The sequence below is a fragment of the Callorhinus ursinus genome, unplaced genomic scaffold (genome assembly GCF_003265705.2).
Source record: "Callorhinus ursinus isolate GAN/ISIS: 27379988/994484 unplaced genomic scaffold, GSC_fseal_2.0 scaffold30, whole genome shotgun sequence".
Classification (NCBI taxonomy): domain Eukaryota; kingdom Metazoa; phylum Chordata; class Mammalia; order Carnivora; family Otariidae; genus Callorhinus; species Callorhinus ursinus.
This window is the reverse complement of record NW_027397092.1, coordinates 6,111,096-6,132,816: the sequence shown is the minus strand read 5'-3', so window position 1 is coordinate 6,132,816 and position 21,721 is coordinate 6,111,096. Positions and strand designations below refer to the sequence as shown.

The window sequence follows — 21,721 nt, the reverse complement described above, 5'->3', positions numbered from 1 at the left end:
AATAAATAAATTGAAAAAAATAAAAAAACAGAATGTCGGTAGTGTATTTCAAATATCAAGTGAAATACAGTCATCATTTGGTTACAACTATGAAGTTTTAAAAAGGAAGTAAATACAAAAATCTCATTTTTGTCCTGAACAGTTTAAATTGGTAGGAAAAGTTCCAGATGATAATTTTGGACTTTTATTCGCAATATTTATTTATTTATTTATACTTAATCCATTAATTGCTATGATCAAAAACTTTAGTTCTTAGTCCTTCTGAATGGTACCTCACTGAAACATGTACTCAAATACATCAGGCTTCGTTTAAAACAAAACAAAATTAATGCTTTGTCAGATTTTAATAATATCATTGATAAATGATGTTTTTAATCACAACTGTACCATTTTTAATGATTTAATATCCTAGTCAAACAAACATGTTTAGAAGATTTACAAAGGCCTAATGGTATTAGACTTGAATTAGTTTGACAAATTATATTCTAAATGAATTTACTCATGTGCTATTAAATATTATCATAAAAAATTAAAACTAAGCTACATTTGTCAAAACAGTTTAATAAACTGTGCTTTCTGTCATAGTCACCTAGGATTTCCATAATGTTCATTTTCTGACTTGCTAATTCATAAAATTTAATAAATCAAAAATGAGACTTCTACATATGAACTGGCAAGGTTCTAAGAAAATCATTAGTTTCCTTGATCATAATAAGCATAAAAACATGTAAGTAAAATAATTACTTTATAAATGATGTGAATAAAATATCATTAGCATGAATTTAGGCAAATACAAATCAATCTACCTGATTAACAAGGAGCAGAGGAATTTGATAAAAAGTATCACAAAATGGTAACAATGACAGGCATTTGTTTGAGGTTTTACTGTTCATAAAGTACTTTCATATTCTTTAAATTATTAGGGCCTTATGACAATATGTTGGAAGATAGGACCCTTTAGAGCAGAAACAGAGAAAGATATTAGGGAATTGGGAAGTAGTGGGGGATGGTCAAGTGTGTCTATGTGACTCTAGCAGAAATAAAATGTGTGAAAGGGGCAATGTGGGTAATAAGTAGAGATCTAAGACCATGTGAAGGAATAGACAAAAGAAAGCAAGGGAAATGCACATCATTTCTATTTTGGGGACCTCAAGAGAGACATGAATTAAGAAGCAGTTGGAATTGGGACAAATAAATGACATATGCAAAGAATGAGGTGGAATAGTTTGGTGATTGTGCCTATCCAGTAGCTTGTTGCATCCTGAAGTCGCCTGTCTGTGGGGGTCTGTCTATTTTACCTTTCAGCCTCGCTGCCTACAAAAGAGCTTAAGCGTATGGTCCTGATGTCTTAGAAGTTCATTTGGGGTTTGTGCAAAAATGGCAGCATCCTTCTGTTGATATTACTGTCCTTGCCCCTGACAAGTAAAAACAGGACTGGGTGAGCCCAGAATATACAAAGGGAGGGGGATAATGATTCAAGAGCCCTCTGAGGTAGAAAAGAGGGGCACCATTATCTTCATTTGAAAGCAAGCCTCAGACCCGGTTTTGCAATTTGACCCGGACCACTTGGGAATTGGGAAAACTGAGACTCAAATCCAGACCTTCTACTTTCAAGTTTACATTTTTATCCTAATACACTGCGGCCTAAATGAATATTATAAATACACGTCATAATTTATATCATCAATGACCTGAATTTCTGTAGTAGAGTTTCATATTTCTTTGGACTATTCTGGATGACTAAGTGTCTTCAAATTAGGTTCATCTATTCTTACAAGGATAATTATTCATATAGCAACCTAATTTAATAAAACAGATCTTTGGAAATTTGACTACTGAAAATTCAGTATGTGATCTAAAATGCTCAACTACAGAATGTAAGTTAGTGAGTATCCTCAGATAGAGTGCAAATATGGTAGCTGAAGGATGCAACAGAACTTCTCTCTCATCTTAGTAAATGTTGCCAATTCCCTCCACTAAGTTTTTAGCAGGGCTGTTGTTAAGTGCACTTCTTTTCTCTCCATCTTTGTTTAAAATCAGATGTCATCCTGATTTATGTTGAGATTAAATGAACATCAAGTAATATGAAAAGGAAAGGAAAGGTGGTGTCTATAATAATCTATAATATATTCAAATTATACACACACCAAAAAATTACCCCTTAGAAATGGTGATAGGCACGACTTGTACCCACGGATATGCAGATCTCTTTCCCTTTCTCGGGCATATGGGGACTTGGCCAATGACGTGTACAGGGGCTAGGTAAACACACAGCTAAGACTCCCTAGTAGCCGCGTCCTGCTGACCAGACGGTGGTTCTACACCACCAGTGCATCCCGTATTGCTGAAGGACGGCCTGGGCAGTCTCCCGGACTCAGGATGAACTTAGAGTGAACAAGAAATAACTCAGGTCCCTCTGAGATACTGAATTTGTTTGCTCCCACAGCATGGCCTAGACTATCTTGACTTACACAGAAATGCACTTTTTCTTTCTCATGGTCTACCTTTTGACAGCTTCAGACTAGTTCCAGTGACATGGTGACCTTCAGCAGCACAGGTGACCCATGCACAATGCAGGGGCTATGCTCCAGGCAGTTCTGAAAGGTGGTGAAGAATTGGGCCATGGGTGCTAAGTGCCTACCTTACAATTCTGGCTTGGCCACTTCTTGACTCTACCATCTTGGGCAGCCCCACTCTGGTGCCCTATTAGTTTCATTTGCAAAATGTAGATAATAACAGTGTCTAAGATACTGGGTTGCTACGAGGGAAAAATGGTGTTAATGAGGGGAAAAGAATACATATAAAACACATAGAAGAATGTTTGGCATAAAGTAAGTCCTTGACAAGGGTTAGATATCACATATCCTGTCAATATCAACCCTAAACCACCCCAGGGTCCATGGTTGTTTTATTTAGCTGGTCCAAAATTCCCTTTGGTGGTTAGAAGAATTGACAACTACGTTATCAAACAGTGGAAAAGCGTATCTATAGTCTAGTAACAAAAGGATGGAAAGTCTTTTATTACAGAGAGCTCTAATGCACTGGTCCTCTAGTGGTTCCCACAGAATGCATCAATTGCTATTTTTAGCTTAGGGGTCAGTATTAAATAGATGAAATTCACAAATGAAATACCAGTAATGAAAGTGACACATTCAGGGTCAAATGGCATTAGTACTATGAAATCAGAACCTCTTAGGCAAAGAAACCAAAATAATAGACAGCCTCTGAACTTACAGAAAAAAAACCTGAAAGGTGAAGCTGCTGATATAATCCACAAAAAAATGAGGCTGGCATTATTCAGCAGCTCATTCATTTTAGATGGTTCCTAAATTGCCTGAAATCCCTTTTATATTCTGCAAAGATCAAACATATTAAGAATGTCAAAATAAGATTAGGTAACCCCTTTCAAGCGTCAAAATAACTACTCAGAATAAAAGAAAGATTTGCAAAGTTCAGGGCTATGAAGAACATAATTAAATAGTGATGTTACGGGGGAAAATTATGGGGAGTCAAACTGGCATGAAAAGCCAGCTCAGTCACTTACGAAGGGGTTGATTTTGGCAAAATACTTAAACTGAGGTCCTGGATCCCTTCACTTGTAGATCAGGGTAATGTCATCTGTTTTATACATTCGTAGGAGAACTTAGAGAAACTCTAATGTATGCAGTTTCAGAGAACAGGACTAGTAGCTTACCTCTCTTTGATCAATCTAGAAGTCAAAATGATAAGCAGTATTTCCTGTTTTCCCGTGGTCCTTACACAAGTCTATACCCCATGTTGATTTAACTACATTTTACAGAGAGGGTTATTTGCAGAGCTTCCTTATGTTCCACTTTAGTTTTTCCCCAAAAGACCAGAATGATAGATCCAAGGGTTTCACAGAAAATGACATCCTACATAATTGCTGCTCCAGGATGACGTGGCTAACTGCAGTTTTATGTTCAACACCGTGTGCCCTAATGGGTATCACATCTGCCATTATTTCAGAATCAGGCAACTTGAACAATTCTAAAACTCCCAAATGTTTAGCCTAAACATTTAAATACAGATTGACTCGGAAGACGTCATGTGATTTGGTGATAGTGTCTAGTAATTGTCAGATTCTGTGCATTTTATCTAATTATGTGATGCGGGTTTTTAACGCAACTTTATTGCTCATAAATCATTTCCTCACTTAGAAGTCCTCAGTACGTACCAAAGTACATTACACTGCAATCTTCTGCCACAAATTTGAGTGTACATTAGAGCAAAATGTGCTACCAACAGTGAATCAGGAGAAAGAAACTGAATTGGGACAATTAGAAGACTCGACACTGCATTATTGCATATATTCCATGGAAAAAGTTCAGTCAAGACAGTGATTCAAAGACTTGATTGTATCACTCCCAGTGCAACACGTGAAGCTACTCAGGCTTTTCTTTATGGAGCATCCAAAAAGAACTATACAATTAGAATCTGTAGATGAAAGGTCTTGCAGAGTTTCAGAGACAGTGTGTAGCTGCCGCTCTTGGTAATGCTAAAAGCAACTACTGATCTGCCCAAAGAAAGTCATATAATACAGCGCCCTATTCCTTTATTCATTAAATAATTAGATGCAGGCATAATTCAAACACAAGAATTTTTAGGTTAATTAAACCACTTCAGTTAATACAACTAATATTTTTTCTAGAATAATGTTAAGCTAATGAAGGAAGGTATGAATATAATAATAACAAATTGGAAGAGTGGGAAATTTCTCTTCTTACATGCTCTGTATTTTTGAGCAGATATTTTAAATTTAGTTTAAGCGTGACCTAAAAAAATGTAGTTTTATCTTCTTCTATAACTGCCATAACTACTGGGGGATGGAAGAGAACTTTGGGCAATTTTTATTTTCTTTTCGCCTTTCATCAGATGAGGATACAATAACCTCCCATCCCCCAAATGAGATCATTATTGTTTAAACTAGCAAGTGAAACCCTTTCCTTTTCCAATTTAATTAATAGATGCTACTTTAAAAAAAAATCCATGTTCTACCTTTCACTCTGAATGAATGTTGCCATAAGCAGCATTACCCTTGGACATTTTGTAGGAACATCACCTTCCAGACAGGATGGAGGCTAACTCAGGGGTACATATTCTGTGTGGGAATACAAGTCTTCAAATGCACACTGGGAAAAAGAACTGCCCTGAAGGGTTTGCAGAAAGCAGTTCTGCTTTGGGATCTTCGCGAAGAGCAACTATTTGCCACGTTTTATGATGACTTAATGGATGATGTGCAGAGGCTACACTAGAGAATTTAAATTTTGAAAGCCATGTTGGCTGATGACAGAAATGGCAAGGCCACTTACGACACTTTAAGTTTATTATGATGTGTTAGTTGCTTTCCCTGTTTTACAAGTTTATGTATATTTAAAGACATAAGTTCTGGTGAATGTTTCAAAGTGATCCATTGGGGAAAAACAAAACAAAACAAAACAAACCCTATTGGCCCAATATATTCCAAACCTTAATGGAAGAAAAAAATGAAATAACATAAGAAATAAATGTACTCAAAAGAAAGTCCCAACACTGATATAATCTAACATTTAATCCTGATTTAATAAACTGTAATAAGAAAAGTTCAATACCTCTTAACTCTTTTAGGCTGGGCTTTAACTTGGTCTTCTAGGCCAAAAGTTACTTGTAAATGTGTTGAATGAGAGATGGTATTGCCATTTTGGCAATGTCAACAATCACACTTAAAAAGATGGTTGTTCATGGGGTACCTTTGTCTCTACTTCGAGAAAGAGAGATGAGTTTGAGCCTCACAGGTTGTGGCTAAGCACCTGGCTCAATGTCTTTCTTCCATCAGCTTGAATTAGCTTATTCAATCCACTTCATTGCAGTTATCTGCTCTGTGAATGATCTGTGGTTGCCAGGAAGCTCTTAACTTGAGATCCAGAATGGCTCCCAGACATTGACAGGGGTCAAAATTTCAAATGAAAAGCTAATTATTAGGTCACGGTAACTGGCTGCAAAAGGAGGATGAGCTGAAGGGAGAAAGCTGCGTGTCTTCAAAGACTGTTTATAATACCATATGGTCTAACACTGGCTGCACATTTGAAAGAAAGTAATTATTAAAATCTAGAAAATGATGAAAGCTTGGGTTTATTTATATCAAGTCTAAATGAAGGCATGAAAAAGTTAAGAATATATCAGTTTGGTATTTGGGAAGTCAATTCTGTGTTTACTTGGGTCAGATTTATTAAACATACTTATCACATGATTAATATATTTTAGATTATGGCTTTTCTTTATTACTGGTGTTAGTTCTGTAACTCTGTGGGAAAAAAAAGGGATTTACTGTGCTTGCGTTACCTTCATGGCCAACACACACAGGAACGAAAATCATGCTGAGTAAATTTGTAACATGACATCCTCTATTTTTTCACTCATTTAATTGTTCTTTCAAAAAGTCATGCCTATTTTCTTTCTGTCATTCTGCCTAAGGTATGTTATCATCTTTTAATAGGAAGTTGTTGAAAAACAGTATTCCAGATTACCATCATATGGCTTGAAAAAGGCAACAAAGAAATAGGACTACCTCCCTGCAGCAACAAAAATGAAAAGTTTTGAGATCAAAAGCCAATTAGCCCAAAAGAATATAGTATTTTTTTATTAAGCTGCACAATAAACCAATTTTCTCCAAAGATAATTCCCTCTCCTCTTGCCACCTAATGGACAACTTTTGTTCAGGTATGCACCTGTCATCATAATTCTAGGACAGATGAACTCATTTCTAGTTCCAGAGCAAAATATCCAATCAGTCCAAATCACAGTAGTTGGGAAGTGAACTTGATCCATGGGTGGGTAAGTGACATAAGCTGGCAAGTTAGCCTTAAGAGAAGATGTCAGGAGGAAGGGATTTCTTCTCTTCCTTCTATAAAATAACAAAGACCCCTGGTATAGTTCAACTCTGAGGGAAAAGAGCATTAAGGCTGATACTAAAAACATCCTATTCCAGAAACATCTTTATTTTCCGCTATGATTCTCTTATAAATAGGGATTCCCTTGGGGAGGCAGAGAACTTGCTGATGAAGGAGGCAAATCATCCCACTGCTGCAATGTCCTGGTTTATGGTGTGTCCGGGAGGGATGCTGTGTGTGAGGAGGATCTAAAGGGCTTGGCCATGTATTGGGTCAATGAGACCTTCAATATGCGGTCTTGGGGGTACCACAAGACATAATATGAAAATGTGTAAGTACTACTTATGACCTGATAATGATATTTAATTTAGAAAATGCTGCCCTAGCCTCACTATAACCTTTTCCAAACTCTTTCAGAGTAGTCACCCATTTTGATGAATATCAACACGGGATTCAATGAACCACTGCTTCGTTTTCGCTCTGAGGAACATGTGCTTTTGCCATTAGGTACCGTTGTTTATTGACATATGATATTTCCACAGACAAAAATCTTTCATTACAGATATAGTGGAACGTATAATCATAATTGTATAGTATAGAAAATAAAACTTTTTGGTATTGTTCTTGGCATTTCTTAATGTAAAACTAGTGACAAACATCTTTAGAAAAAATAACAAAATAGTCCTTCGGTATTAAAATTTCTTCCTAAAAAGCGTCTGGTCAAAGGTACGAGGATGACATGTTATTAATGCATAGATGAGTTAGGCGTGAATAAATGAAACTAATCCCATCTCTGAGAGTAAATCAAACCATTTGAAATCTAGAGGTCACCATTTATCATAGGTCGGTTGAAAGAAACAATAAGCGCAGCTTTTTCATGGTTCTGTGGTTTCCGACAATGCAAGTGTTTAAACACCGCATACCCGGGATATAAACAACATACTGCATACTTACCAGGTGGTTTTTATGCCACTTTGCTGAATGCAGGATTAATATATTTGGGCTTTTATTGCTTGAGTAGAAAGTGCTCATTACTTATTATTTTATGTTTATAGCACAGAAATTAAAAAAAAAACAACAAAAACAAAAAGGTTTTGGAAATGGCATACATCACACTGTTGTAGTGGTTGATTTCCTCAAGATTGTCTTCTGTGGTTTTGGTGCAGTGGGAGGAGGCACAGTTGCAGGTCTGAGAGGGGGGAAACTGTGACTGTGGCTTATTCCCAGCCCCCCGTTTTCCAGTGGAAAAGGAGGGAGGTGGGGTGGAGGAGGGAGGGGGGGGCCTGGGTGAGGAAGCTTTTCCGATGGGTGGACAGGTTCGCCGTGTAAATGGACCTCCCTGTTTTTTATGTTATACCGGGTGTCACAGTCGGGACAATAGCCATGGTACTGTACTTTTTCATTAAACCGAACTCGTTCCCGAGGCCCTGCCTGGAGGCACCTGTCTTTTTCAGGTCTGTGCTTCAGAGGCCGTCCGGGAGCCTTGTCCAAGGTACTAGCGGGTATGCAGCAGACGTCTCCATTTGGAATTTTGTTGGGTGCCCCGGGAAAGCCTCCATTTCGCAGGAGGGTACCATTCGTCTTCACAGGATTGACCGTTGGCACCCCTCTCGGGGGCTCTTCACTCTTCACAGGGGTCAACCGCGGGGGAGGTGGCGGAGGGTTTGGCTTTCTCAGGACGGTGAGGATAGCAGACGGGTGTGCTGGGGGCTTGATGAGGGGTGCGTGGGCCTGCACTTTGATCTTCTCGATGCTGGAGGCTGTTGTGCCGCTGGAGCTACTATTCAGGGTGTCCGTTTTGGAGCTGTCGGTCATCTCATCCTCCAGCTGCAGGTCGGAGGTCAGGGTATCAATCTGGTCAACCACCTGGTGGAAAGGACAAGGTAACTGTGTTGAGCAATGACCCAAAGCCAAACACACGAGAAACGTCTCCCAGTTGAGCTAGAAATCTGCTCGGGGAGCCTTAACTCCTACGACGCGGTCGATTCCATGGCTGGGTAATGTTTTCATTCAATGCATTGACAGAACAGCCTCCAGAGGCGTGTCGACTGTTTGATAACCTAATGATTTCACGTACCTAGAACACAATATAGATTTATGGATACATTCTATTCCTGGCTCTGCTGAGCCCACCAAAGATAAGACCCTGATGCAGAAACATAACTGATTTTTTAAAACAAGAGGCGGCGGCGACTTTCCCTTGTCGGCCTGGAGAAAGCTACAGGAGAACACGAATAATGAGAAAAGCCAGATACTCTGCAAAACCCTAACTTTTCTTGAGATGATCAGAGAACCGAGAATCACAAGGACACCCACCGAACTGAGCTGCGAAAAGTCTCCTCTGAGTACAGAAAGGACACGTCATAGACTGGCGCAACTTTGGCAAACCATAGGGAACAGACAGCCTCCTCCAAAGGGAGGAAAGGAAACAGCTAGAACTTAATGAATAATTAAAGGTGGAATACGTGCTATCATGACAATTTAGAGTCCCCAGGAGCCCAGACACAACGCCATCAATCCTCACTCATGTCTCTGTTCCACGGGCCTGTCGTGCGGGGGGCTGAGGGCAGGGCAGAGAATGGAATGAATGAGTCCCCCCCGCCCCTGGGCACACAGGCATAAAACCCCAGTGACTTCCCAGATCCTCATCCCTCATAAAACCCAACACTTAAGTATTAAGGGAATGGCAACCGTCCCTGTTTCTGAGAAAGGGGAGAAGCAGCGGCTGTCTGACTTTGGGGAAAGGGGCAGAAAATTCTCTTGGCCCCAAGAACTTGCACTGCAGATGTCTGCCATCACTTGGGGGAGGGATCCAAGTTCACAGCATCTCAAGACCTGCCTCAGACACAAAGCAGAGGCAGGGAATCCAACGTGTCTGGCAGAACCATGTAATGTAGGTCCGACCCAAGTGAAGGAGAATGGATGTGAAGGAGGAAGATGGCACTGAGGAGTCAGGGTGCTAGAGCAACTGATGGAAAGAATCTGGGACAAAGAGTCTCTGTCCTGTTCAGGCATCATCTGGAGGCAGCTCGCAGGAAGGAAGCACAGCATTAGCTGGATATCAGAACACGGTCATTCACCCTCCCTCAAGGTCCAAGAGACCTTGGAGACCATTCTCATGGTTGCCATAAATGCACGATTACCCACATATGAAGATGGAAAGGTTATGGATCACTTTTAAAATAGTTTATTTACATACAGTCTTTTCATTTCACGTTTCCATAGGCAGATTTGTCTCTCCTTCTTCAGGCCTAAGTGTGTTGACTGTGAGGCTGGCTCTTTGACACATGGTGGCAGAATTGGGCTCAAAATGAAAACATAAGCATCCAGAACGTAGGGAGGATGTAGAGATTCTACTTCTTCCTCATGAGGGTCTTAAGTGATTGCTTCTTGCTACTGTCACCAGAGCTCAGACTTCTATTTTAGCTCCTAAATATATATATCAAACCCACTTCTCTGCATTTTCATTTCTTTGGTCCTCCTCTGAGTCACCACTATTTACCATATGGGACCCCCCAAAATCACCTTGCTCCCTCTTTCAATTCTGTCATGTCAGTGATTTTTTTTAAAACAGAAATGTGCTCTTGGCCTCGACTCCGTGCTCAAAACCTTTCAATGCCTTGTTCATTTCTCCTGTGATAAAGATAAATTCTTAATACTATCTCCAAGGTCTTGTATAGTTTCCCTCAGTGCTGTGCTTGTATAAGTTTAAAACTGGTTTTTAGAGGTGTACGGGAGTTTTGATTCGAAAAAGGTTGCCAATTTTTGTGGTGTAAATTCCCACTGTGATCAATTTCAAGTTAGTCAATGTGACATCACTGCATGTGAGGTTGGGAGGAAATGTTCACTGACACAGGAGTAGAAAATGCTTCTACAGGCCAATAGAATGGGCAAAAATAAACTCAGGGGCACAAATAATAGTAAAATGTAGTGAAATAATTAAGAATGACTAAGAACAATTAGAAAGCCTTTGTATTTAATGTAATTTATTTAATATGAGTTTATATATAGATACATTTTTAAATTTTATTTTATTTAAATTCAATTAACATATAGTATCTTATTAGTTTCAGAAGTAGAGTTCAGTGATTCTATATTTTGGTTTTAATAATGGTTATTTAGCAGCTGGCACACACAAAATTTCTGAAAATAGAACAATTGGCCCTTTTTAGCCAGTACCAGTCAGCACATCACTGTCTCTCCTCAAATGACTCTCCATCCTCAACTCTAATAAATTTCCCTTTTCTTTTCTGTTCTCAAATCTCCTGGGTCTTCTTATAGACCCTCATAATTGTCAGTCTGCTTCATGCCATAGGACATTTGCAAATATGGATTTTTCTTTTTGAAATGCTCTGACTTCCCCTCTTTGTTGACTTAACATCTTAGCTCAGGAGTCCCTCATGATGTCAGCCTTCCCTATCCTACTGCAATTTCCCATGTGGGTCATGTGAATTTGTTAAATATTCACAGGGAACTTTATTTCTTTCACTCAAAGCATTCACATACTTTTTGATTGTTTAGTTAGCAGTGGGAGTACCGGAATAGTCTTTCCTCTCTAGACTCTAATTTCAGTGAGATCAGAGACCAGGTTTGTTCTTACTACTGTGACCTAGTCCTAAGGTAGTGAATGACACTCAAAAGGGGCTCGTTAAATACGTGTTAAATAAATACACTGAAGGTTATTTCTTTAGTTTTAAGAGTGAACAAAAAGCATGTTCTTTCTCCTTTGAGTTTTGGAGTTGTTACTTTTCAAAGTCACAACTGCTCAGTTATTCTAGAATAAAATAGGGGGAAAGGGATTTATCCAGAAATGATCCAGAGCTGGTGGCACATTCGGCAGCTCTAGCCCAGACATCTCAGAAATTAAAGCGGGAGGACATGGAAAGAATGTGAGAGATAGGGGGACAGTCCGGGCTCACAGGTACGGTGCACGATTTAACCTGGAGAGACTCTTTACCCTGAGCCTTCTATCGCATTAAGTATCTGCAGGGAAGGAGAGAAAGCTGGTTCGCTCTGAGAAGGGAGGGAGGCTGCTAGTCAGAGATGAATCAGTATTGTCTGAGCCTCTCATATAGTTCTGTAGCTGCTGGCTGGTTTTAGTCTCCATGTTGTTGTTTCCTGCCTGTTAACGCCAACAGAATGAAAAACTAAAACAGAAAAATACAGTTGACCCTTGCACAACACAAGGCTTAGGGGTACTGCTTCTACTGTGCAGTCAGAGATATGCATTTGTTGAACCCCGAAAACTTAACCGACTGTTGACTTGGAAGCCTCATTGATAACAGAAAGAGTTGATTAACATCTATTGTGTATGCTATGAGCATTATCTATTGTACTCTTACCACAAAGTAAACTAAAGAAAATGTGATCAAGGAAATATAAGGAAGAGAAAGTACCTTGCAGTCTTGCATTGATTGAAAAAAAATCTGCATGTAAGTAGACCTCCAGGGTTCAAACATGGGGACTTTAAAGGTCAACTGCACTGCCCTCATGGAGCAGGGCATCTAGTGGAAGGACCTGGCATGAATTAGATACTCAAACAAGTAAGTGTAAAAGTAGTACTTTTCCAGGAGCTCCGAATGACAGACTGAGATTCTGTAAGAGGGGAATAAAAATGCTCCATCAGAAAAGTTGGTGAAACTCCCCTGAAGGATGAGCAGCTGTTAAATGGTAGGAAAGGAAGGATTCCAGAAGGCCACTCAGGAAAGGGCCTGATAAAGGTCCTATGACAGAAGAGAGGGCCTGAGTGTGAGCCATATAAAGAAGACTCTAGGCTGAAGGGCACCTGAGAGGTGAGGCTGGAGAGTTCGCCAGCAGCCAGGCTCTGAGAGTCCCTGCTAAGTGCTGATCAGGTGCCACATAAAAGAGTTCCAAAGGGAGAGAAGCACTGTTCAAAGAGATGCTGATTTGCTATTTTTCAGAATGGAAGCATCATCTAATGAGAGAAGTACACAGAGCTCCAAACAGGAAAATATAAACAAACCCACACCCAGACATACCGTCATGAGAACACAGAACATGGAAAAGTATAGATGCCCAAAAGGTACCAAAATGGCATATTAATGATTTTGTATTAAAGCTAATCGGGACCCAGCTGGTGGAAGGACACTCAGACCCTCCTGTGTCCACTGGAAAGCAAGAAATAAATCTTTGTATGAAAAGTACCCTTGCTGTACTAAGGAATAAAAAGGCATCCTTATCACCAGAGATAGGAATTTTAAAGCAAGAAAACTATACAAACAAACCCTGTTGCTTTTTAAAAAAAATATTTTATTTATTTGAGAGAGAGAGAGAGAGACAGAGATAGTGAGAGAGAGCACGAGAGTGGAGGAGAGGGAGAAGCAGGCTTCCCGCTGAGCAGGGAGACTGATGTGGGGCTCGATCCCAGGACCCTGGGATCATGACCTGAGCCGAAGGCAGACGCTTAACTGACTGAGCCACCCAGGTGCCCCCCTTGTTACTTTTTTACTCATCTACTAACTCAGCCCAAATTCTACTTAGAATTCCTTACCAGTTAAATCTCGAAGCCTCTGTTTTCTTTATCCTGTCAATTCCTCACTAATTTATTTTCTCTTTGTCTAAAATGGATAAAAACTGCCTGCCTTGGTCATTTGTTTGGGTCTCAGTTTCATTACTGGACCTCAATGCACACATAATAAAACTTTGGGTTTTTTTTCCTGTTAATCTGTCCCATGTCAATTCAATTCCTCAACTAGCTAGAAGAACCCTGGGAGGAAAGGAGGAAATGTCTCCTTCTCCTACAAAAGTAATGATAGAAGTTTTACAACAATAAATCAAGGGGCACCAAGTATGTATTGAGCAGCAAAAATTAGGCTGACAGGTTTTCAAACAAGCAACAGAAGTCTGAAGAAAATTTAGGAATATGGTTCATAATAAAAGAAAGTAATTGGAAATATAGTTGAATTCTTCTGTAAACGTGAGGGTAAAATCAACATTGTCAGACATAAAGACTGGGAGAGTGTACTTTTTACAGCTCAGTGCTGAAAGTACTGGTAAATGACATTTCAGAAAGAGGTAAAAAAAAAAAAAACAGAAGAAAGGGCTAGCATACAAGAAGCATAGATGAGCGAAGAAATTATAAAATAATAAAAATGTGCATTGATTACAAAACAATAATGTACTAATGACTAATTGGGGAGATTAGAAAAATGTGAAAGTAAAATACTAGGAAAAATGACATGTCTGATTGGGAAACAATCAGATTTAAAACATTTTAAGGTCACTGTATTTTTGTGTGTGTAAGGAATCAGTAGTGATGTGATACTGATTATGACTCATTAAGTCAAGAATGCATGCGAAAAAATTTTAGGGCCACTACTGAATTAATTAATAGACAAACTTATAATTTCCAAAATAATATAAAGTTTAAAAAGTGAGTAAGAAAAATTTGGCAACTTTTAAATTTTAAAAAGGCAGAAAATAAGAAAACTAAACAAAAAAAAAGAGCATGGTAAACAGAAAAGAAACTGAATAAGATAGAAAAAAAATTCCAAATATATTAGTAATCATAACAAACATAAATAGATTACAATAATTTATTCAAAAAAGGACACTGAGACATTGATATAAACCGACACAAATAAGACACAGTGGACAAATGGCTTAATGAAACCTGATGCGGCTCCATAAACACTAAGCAAAAAACTTAACCTAAATTTTTCTTCATCGAAACAGTTTTCTATCAATACCAATTTAGGCAAAAAAAAAAAAAAATGACTGAAACAGGGGTGCCTGGGTGGCTCCATTGGTTAAGCGTCTGCCTTCAGCTCAGGTCATGATCCCAGGGTTTTGGGATCAAGTTCTGCATAGGGCTCCCTGCTCAGGGGGGAATGTGCTTCTCCCTCTGCTTGCTGCTCCCCCTGCTTGTGCTCTCTCTCTCGCTCGCATGCTCTCACTCTCTCTCTCTCAAAAATCTTTAAAAAAATGAATGAAACAAAATTTAGAGCTTATGTACACACACATGAAAAATCAGAAAAATGTTGTAAAAAAGTAACTGACACAAGCAGAATGCCTAATTTCCACTCAGTCTCACGGGTAATCAAGGGAGGGCAAACAAGACAGATGCAATAGCATTTCATTCTCAATAGTGATTCAAAACAAAACAGTAAGATAATTCCAGTTGATAATGATGATGCGGATAAATGGGAACTCTGTACATTGCTAATGCCAATATAAATTCAGTCCATTAGAAAATTTTTGACAATGTCCTATAAAGTGGACAATGTACATACCCTACAGTATGGGTATTTTAGCAACAAAGCCTACCCTACTCTAGAGAAACTCAAACGGATGTGCACAGGGTTGAAAAAGCATAGGAATGTTCCTTGCAGGTTGTTTTCTCATAGCAAAAAACTGAAAACAACCTAAATATCTGTTAGTAAATGCTTAGGTGGGCAAATATAAAGTAGCTCAAAGGAAGTAACTAGACCTACACGCATCAGTAGGGATAAATCTCAAAGACCTAACGCTGAATGTAACAAAGTTAAAACACATATACTCAGTGTGTCTGTATTGTTTCTACAGAGAAACAAAGGTAGTTTAGTTTACAAAATGTGAAAATAAATAATACACACCAAATTTAGGCAAGGAGGAAGGGGGGTGGGTGTGGAGAGGCCACAACCATAATAAAGCTAAAATACTTTATTTCTTTTAAAACTTCATGCAAAGTAATTAGGATAAAGGGTTAACTTTTGTTAAATCTGGGTTACAGTTGTTACACTAGCTTATTTATTTTCTGTCATGTGTGAAACATTTTATAACTTGAAAATAAGATAAATATTTAACACTAGTTAAATAAAGTTAGAAAGAAAGAAAAGAAGTAATTCTTAAGCTGCCATGCGGAGAACATACTGAAAGGCGCTGAAGTTTATTTACTTGGCTAGTTAGACTCTATTGCAGCCAAGTGAGAGATGAATAAATTAGCCAGACAAGGAATACACTGCTGTGTCCTTGTAATTACAGTTCAGTGTTTGGCTGAAGCTCTTTCAAAGTATCATATTGCAACTAAAGGAATCATAACCACAGGCATGATGTAATTAAACCGAAAACAAAATGAAAGAAAGTAGGACTAGAGGGACCGACTGTTTGCAGATATTTGGAGGTGAGAAGAGTGTGACATTAATCATAAGTCTGAGAACATGCACACCTAACATGAGACGCAAGGGAGAAATGTATCTCTCGAATATGAAACTGAGCCATCTAATTGTAGCTGCTCATGTTTAGAGAAGAATCTGCTAATGGAATGGAAACAAAGAGAGATTTAAAGAAAGGACAATGAGAGGTGATGTGTTTGATGATTTTCAGAGGCTTTTGTTAGAATCACATACAAGGAAGCTGTGGATCAATTGTGGAATAATTAAGAATAATGATCATTGTGATTTAGGAATCACACGAGCTCCAGGTTTTCGTACCTGGGGAATATCCCTAAATATTTTCATAAAAGAGAAGCAGATTCAGCAGAAATTAAGTGGTTATATGATCTAAGCTATTCGTGAAAATCCAAAATTCATTTACATTAATTCTATAAATATTAAGCTATAAAGAAAAAAAATAGAGACACTGTAGGGTTATTTTTAGAGTGAAAGCCAGGACAAACAGACTTACCTAAAATTAAAAAAAAATTAAGAGCTTTTTGTCCCATGTTCTCACGTGGCTATGTCCTTTTATTATTGCAATTGCCTTAATATATTGGAATTATCTATTTATATGTGTTCCCCTCAGACCACACGCCTGCATTTCCACTTTAGTTTCCCTGGCAGAAAGCAGTGATTCCACGAGTAGATGCTCTAACAATAGGCTGAGAGAGAGAGAGAGAGAGGTGGACAAAAGTAGACTGAGAGAAAAGACAGATCTTGATCTCACTTCCATCCTTCCCCAGCTTTTCCAACTCGGGTCCGATTTGCAGTCTTCACACTTACCAATTCCAGATGGTTCAGAAAGGCACAAAGGAATGGATGAAGCAGAGAAAAGGAAGCTGGAAATAAGGCATGGGTGACACCCGGTAAGCTCTCCTCCTATGTTCTTGACTCTTCGAGCCGATCTCCACAGCACGGGGGAGAGAACATTTCGGTCACTCTCCAAAACAGTGAAGCTAGTTTAAGTGTATATTTATCTTTAATTATTTGTCTATATTGATAGCTGTAGATGTATTTAGAATGTTCCTAAATCCTCCTGCTCTTGTTTAAATAAAAACCACACAATATATAGTTCAATTGCCTTAAAAACAAAGAAAACGCTCTCTCAATTTGGGGGAATCTTCCTCTAGGGTCTCCTCAGTAATAATTCACAACTATAAAAATTGCAGTTCCAAACTTAATGGAAGGAGAGAAAGAATTTAACCCCAACTTAAATCTGTGTAAGAAAGTTTATGAAATCTTCTAAGGTCTTTAATATTGATTTATCAGAACAACCACCCTTTGAATATGTGGCATTAGCTGCAAAGATCTAAAAAGAGAAATGAATGGGAGCCATAGGAATTTCTCCCATGAGAAAGAAGCAGCTGAAAACATTCCCTCCCCATAGCTCTTAGACCATGGTCAGTGGCTGAGCCCAAATGCAGGCAGACCCAAGAGCTCTGTCTAGCAGAGGCACGGTATACAGGATAGCAACCAGCAGACCCAGTCAGATCTTCCCTGGAAGAAATGAAACAGAGAGGAGTGGAGTCACCAATGGGGTCTCACAGCATGAGGACAAGTGGTCAATATCCTTAGCTTTCTATTCACAACTCACACACTTTATTTCTATTTTGGATATTATACCAAATTTTAAAGACCCAACTTATATTTATCTATGTGCCTATTACCTATGCTACGGACCTATTGAGAGGATTAAAATAAGTAGTTCATCCTAGAGCACACAACTCTGTGTCCCATTGCTAGATCACAGTATTTGTTAGATACTGCATCTGAATGGCTATGTACAAATAATTCTTGTAATCATTTTGTGAATGCACTGTGTTAGAACAATTTAATATGTGGAAACACTGAAATCATCCCACAATTGGTTAACTCTGCTTTGGCATTTATTTATCTTAAAAAAAAAAAATCTATGAGAACTTTAAAAAAAACCAAAAAGCCAGGAGTGACTCAGGCTTCTCTTGATTTTTGAAAAGCCCCAGGACCAGTCTGGAAGAGAGTTGCTCAGGTGGTAAACACTAAATGCTTGCTTCCCAAGAGACAACTAGAATAGTCTTGGGCTCCTAAAGCTGTCTCTGGATTTCCATAACAACTATTACATCCTTAACATTATTTCGTAGAGACTAGTTCCACAATACCCCAAACACCATACTAATATTGTTGTATTAGCTCATGCTTATGTATTCTCCTTGTCCTTGGTGCATCTGACAGGGCATACAATGCAGGTGCTGGAAGTCATCTAGGGCAGATAAGGCAGTACCTTGAAGTTGTTGGAGACTCAAGCTCTGTCTAGCTTTCTGCTCTGCTGTCCCAAGTGTGTGACCTACATTTTCATGTCCAACTTCAGAGCTGGACTTCTAGTGGTCACATAAGCATTTCAAGGGGAAGAACAGAAAAGGTGAGCAAAGGCATAACTACTGATGTTTAAAGAGATGTTTCAGGAGTAATGCATTTGATTTGCTTACATTTCACCAGCCAAAATTAAGTTTCCTAGAGGCAAGGAGGCTGGAGAATGGAGGCTTTTATCTGGGGTTCAATGTGCCCAGTGAAAAGCAATGATTCAATAGAATAAAAAGGGACGAAGGCTATTTCAGGCCAAACAGCATCCTCTGAAACAGAGATTAAAACACACACACACACACACACACACACACACACACACACACCCCACACAAACAAAAAATCATATACATCTAATCATTCTTGTTGGGTAGTACATGGGGAGGATAAACTTCCTTAAAAATGTTTAATTTTTTGAAACATTTTTAGGTACCGGGCTTGATCTCATGACCGGTGAGACCATGACCTGAGCCAAAACCAACAGCTGGAGGCTTAACTGACTGAGCCACCCAGGCGTTCCTTTTAAAACTCATGCAGACAATGCATGGTATATTTTGGGGAGGTATTGTGTTGTTTGATTTTGTAATATGCATAAAAGTGGCAATTGATACCCTGTTCTCTGGAAGCTACCAAGATTTAAAAGAAAAACAAACAACACCATCATTCATGTCAAGCCTCATCAAGAGAAAAGCAAGATAAAGCTATAATGCAATCTGTCTTACTTTCTGTGTGTTCAACTGGGTTTGACAAATATTTCTTGTGCAAATACTATTCATCTGTTATTATATGAGACAAGATTATGAAAAATGTTTCTAGTTCAATAGGGTCTGATCATACGTACTTAGTGTCTTCCTCTCCAAATCATAGTTAAATGAGAGTAAAGCGGAACAACAGTAACAAATTCAGAAAATTTTCTCAAAGTGGGGTATACACGGATCAGAGATTCTTATAAATACAGGAATGAATTAATAAAAAGGTGGAAAAAGCACTGATGGAATCCCAGAAGAATTCCAAACCTGAAAGTGGGATATAGAGAGGGTGGGAGTGAGAAGTAATGCACAAATTAGAGTGTGAAGTTGTTGAGTGACTGTAACTCACAATGGAAAACACTGTGTCAAATGCTCTCATGCTCTTTGAAGGGCAGCAAGATTAACAGCACAGCAATAGCTCATACTGAGAAAAGCTGAGATTCTAGCTATAAGGAAATTGAACAACTGAGATTCTACCTATAAGGAAATTGCACAATGTTTCTGGATAAGTAGAAGGCTGAGTATAGTCAGTAACTCCAGCAAAATTGTTCTCCTTTACTTTTCGATTGGGAAAGCTGTGGAAATGGGATAAGAACAGCTAGTTTCTCACTGTCCAGATACATTAAGGTAATGCCTGCCTGTCTGACATATTCAGAACCTTCAGTCAGCACTGTGCCTTGTCCTATATATGGGAAAGACTATACAACATCTATATAATATAAATATATGCCTGAGGATCAAAAGATCATTGAGGGTAAACAATAGCCCAAAATAGAAAAACCAGGATGAATGTACAGATCAATAATGAAGATGAACCTGCCATTATTAGTGAACCCAAGAGAACTTCGCAGTAAATCTAATTAACGTATTACAGAGGTTTGGGAATGTCTTGTAGCTATAAAATAAGAACGCACGGCTATTTTTTAAAAAAAGTAGCAGATGTTAGAGAAATATTTGGAATATAAAACACAATTACTAAATTAAACAAATTAATAGAAAGGCTGGAAGATACGATCTAAGAAATATTCCCAACCATAAAGCAAGAATATTTTTTTAAGGAAAATACAAGAAAAAAATTAGGACTCAGGGAGCAAGAAAATAAATCCTGCAGCTCCAGCTGATTGAGGAGTTCCAGAAAAAGGGGGAAAATGTAGAATGGCAATGTTCAAAGAAATAATAAAAGAAAAAAATTCACAGTTGACAATACAAACGGAGTTTCAAATGGAAAGCACCACCTGAGGACTAATCAGGATGAATGAAAACAAAGTCAATCACCTACCAAACAAACCCAGGGCACCCAGAAAGAAATGAAAATCAAATAATCATCACAGTTTCTTCAGGATGAATGGATGATGGAAAACATTTTTACCAGTAACTTCAACGGTTCTGGCTAAAGTGATTTCAATCCCATTTCTACACTTGGCTAAATTAATATCTCAGTGTAAGTGAAAATCAAAATATTTCTAGATATTACAGACAAGGACAGTGTATATCCCTTGTATCTGTTCTTCGAAAGCGAAGGACATACTGTAACACAGTAAAATGGAATCTGAGAAAGGAAGAATTAGAGCCAAGAAACATTGTAACACAGAAGTGTGAAAGCAAATGAAAGAACGTAAGAATAACACCTGTATCACAGACCTAAAAAGCAATTATCCCTTTTTTCTTAAAGATTTATTTATCTGGGGCACCTGGGTGCCTCAGTCGTTGAGCGTCTGCCTTCGGCTCAGGTCGTGATCCCGGGGTCCTGGGATCGAGCCCTGCATCGGGCTCCCTGCTTGGCGGGAGGCCTGCTTCTCCCTCTCCCACTCCCCCTGCTTGTGTTCCCTCTCTCACTGTGTCTTTCTCTGTCAAATAAATAAAAATAAATCTTAAAAAAAAAAGATTTATTTATTTATTTTTAAGGTGGGGAGGAGACAGAGGGAGAGAGGGAATCTTAAGCAGACTGCATTGAGCGTGGAACCCAACCTGGCACTGGATCCCACAACCCTGAGACCAAGAGTCCGAGGCTTAAAAGACTCCACCACCCAGGTGCCCCTAAAAAGCAATTATTCTGAAGTAACACAGGGAATCAGAAAGCTCCAAGAAAAAATAATAATGAATTCCACCGAACAGGTCATATAATTGGAAATTTGTAACAGCAGTGAAATGGGGAAGAAGTATACTCTTGGCAGTGTGGTCAATAACAATGGTGTGCAAGAAGAGAATTCATTTGTATCTTCAAGTGAATTCCCTTCTGGGAGGTTCAAGTTTAGAAACACATGTTTAAATTCATTTCTTTATGAGTTCATTAACATCGTTTCATTCTATTTTTACTATTGAGATATTGGTTATTGATGGATGTCTTCAACATATAGAAAAAAACAAAAGATTAATTCTTCATCTTCCAAAAAGATGAGTCAAATGATGTGAGTTAAAGTTAAAAAAAAAAGGGTTTGAGCATATTAGATAGTTGACTAATTAGAAAATAGAGATGAGTAGGGGCATCTGGGTGGCTTAGTCAGTTGTGTCCCACTCTTGATTTCAGCTCACATCATGATCTCAGGGTCATGAGACTGAGCCCTGTGTGGAAACCCAAATCGGGCTCCAC

At 38.7% G+C, this 21,721-nt stretch overlaps 1 protein-coding gene across 4 annotated transcripts in view; it reads right to left on the bottom strand.

Annotated features, from left to right (window-relative positions):
* PRR16 (proline rich 16) overlaps window positions 1-21,721 on the bottom strand; it is a 235,542-nt gene that overhangs the window by 96,901 nt on the left and 116,920 nt on the right. For 2 of the 4 annotated variants that reach the window (XM_073878564.1, XM_025860772.2), the window contains exon 2: window positions 7,997-8,753. In XM_073878564.1, coding sequence (XP_073734665.1) covers window positions 7,998-8,702 — 705 coding nt within the window. In that variant the 5' untranslated portion in view covers window positions 8,703-8,753 and the 3' untranslated portion in view covers window position 7,997. Of the gene's footprint in view, window positions 1-7,368; window positions 8,754-21,721 lie in introns of those variants that run through there. The other 2 variants (XM_073878562.1, XM_073878563.1) reach the window with 1 other exon arrangement.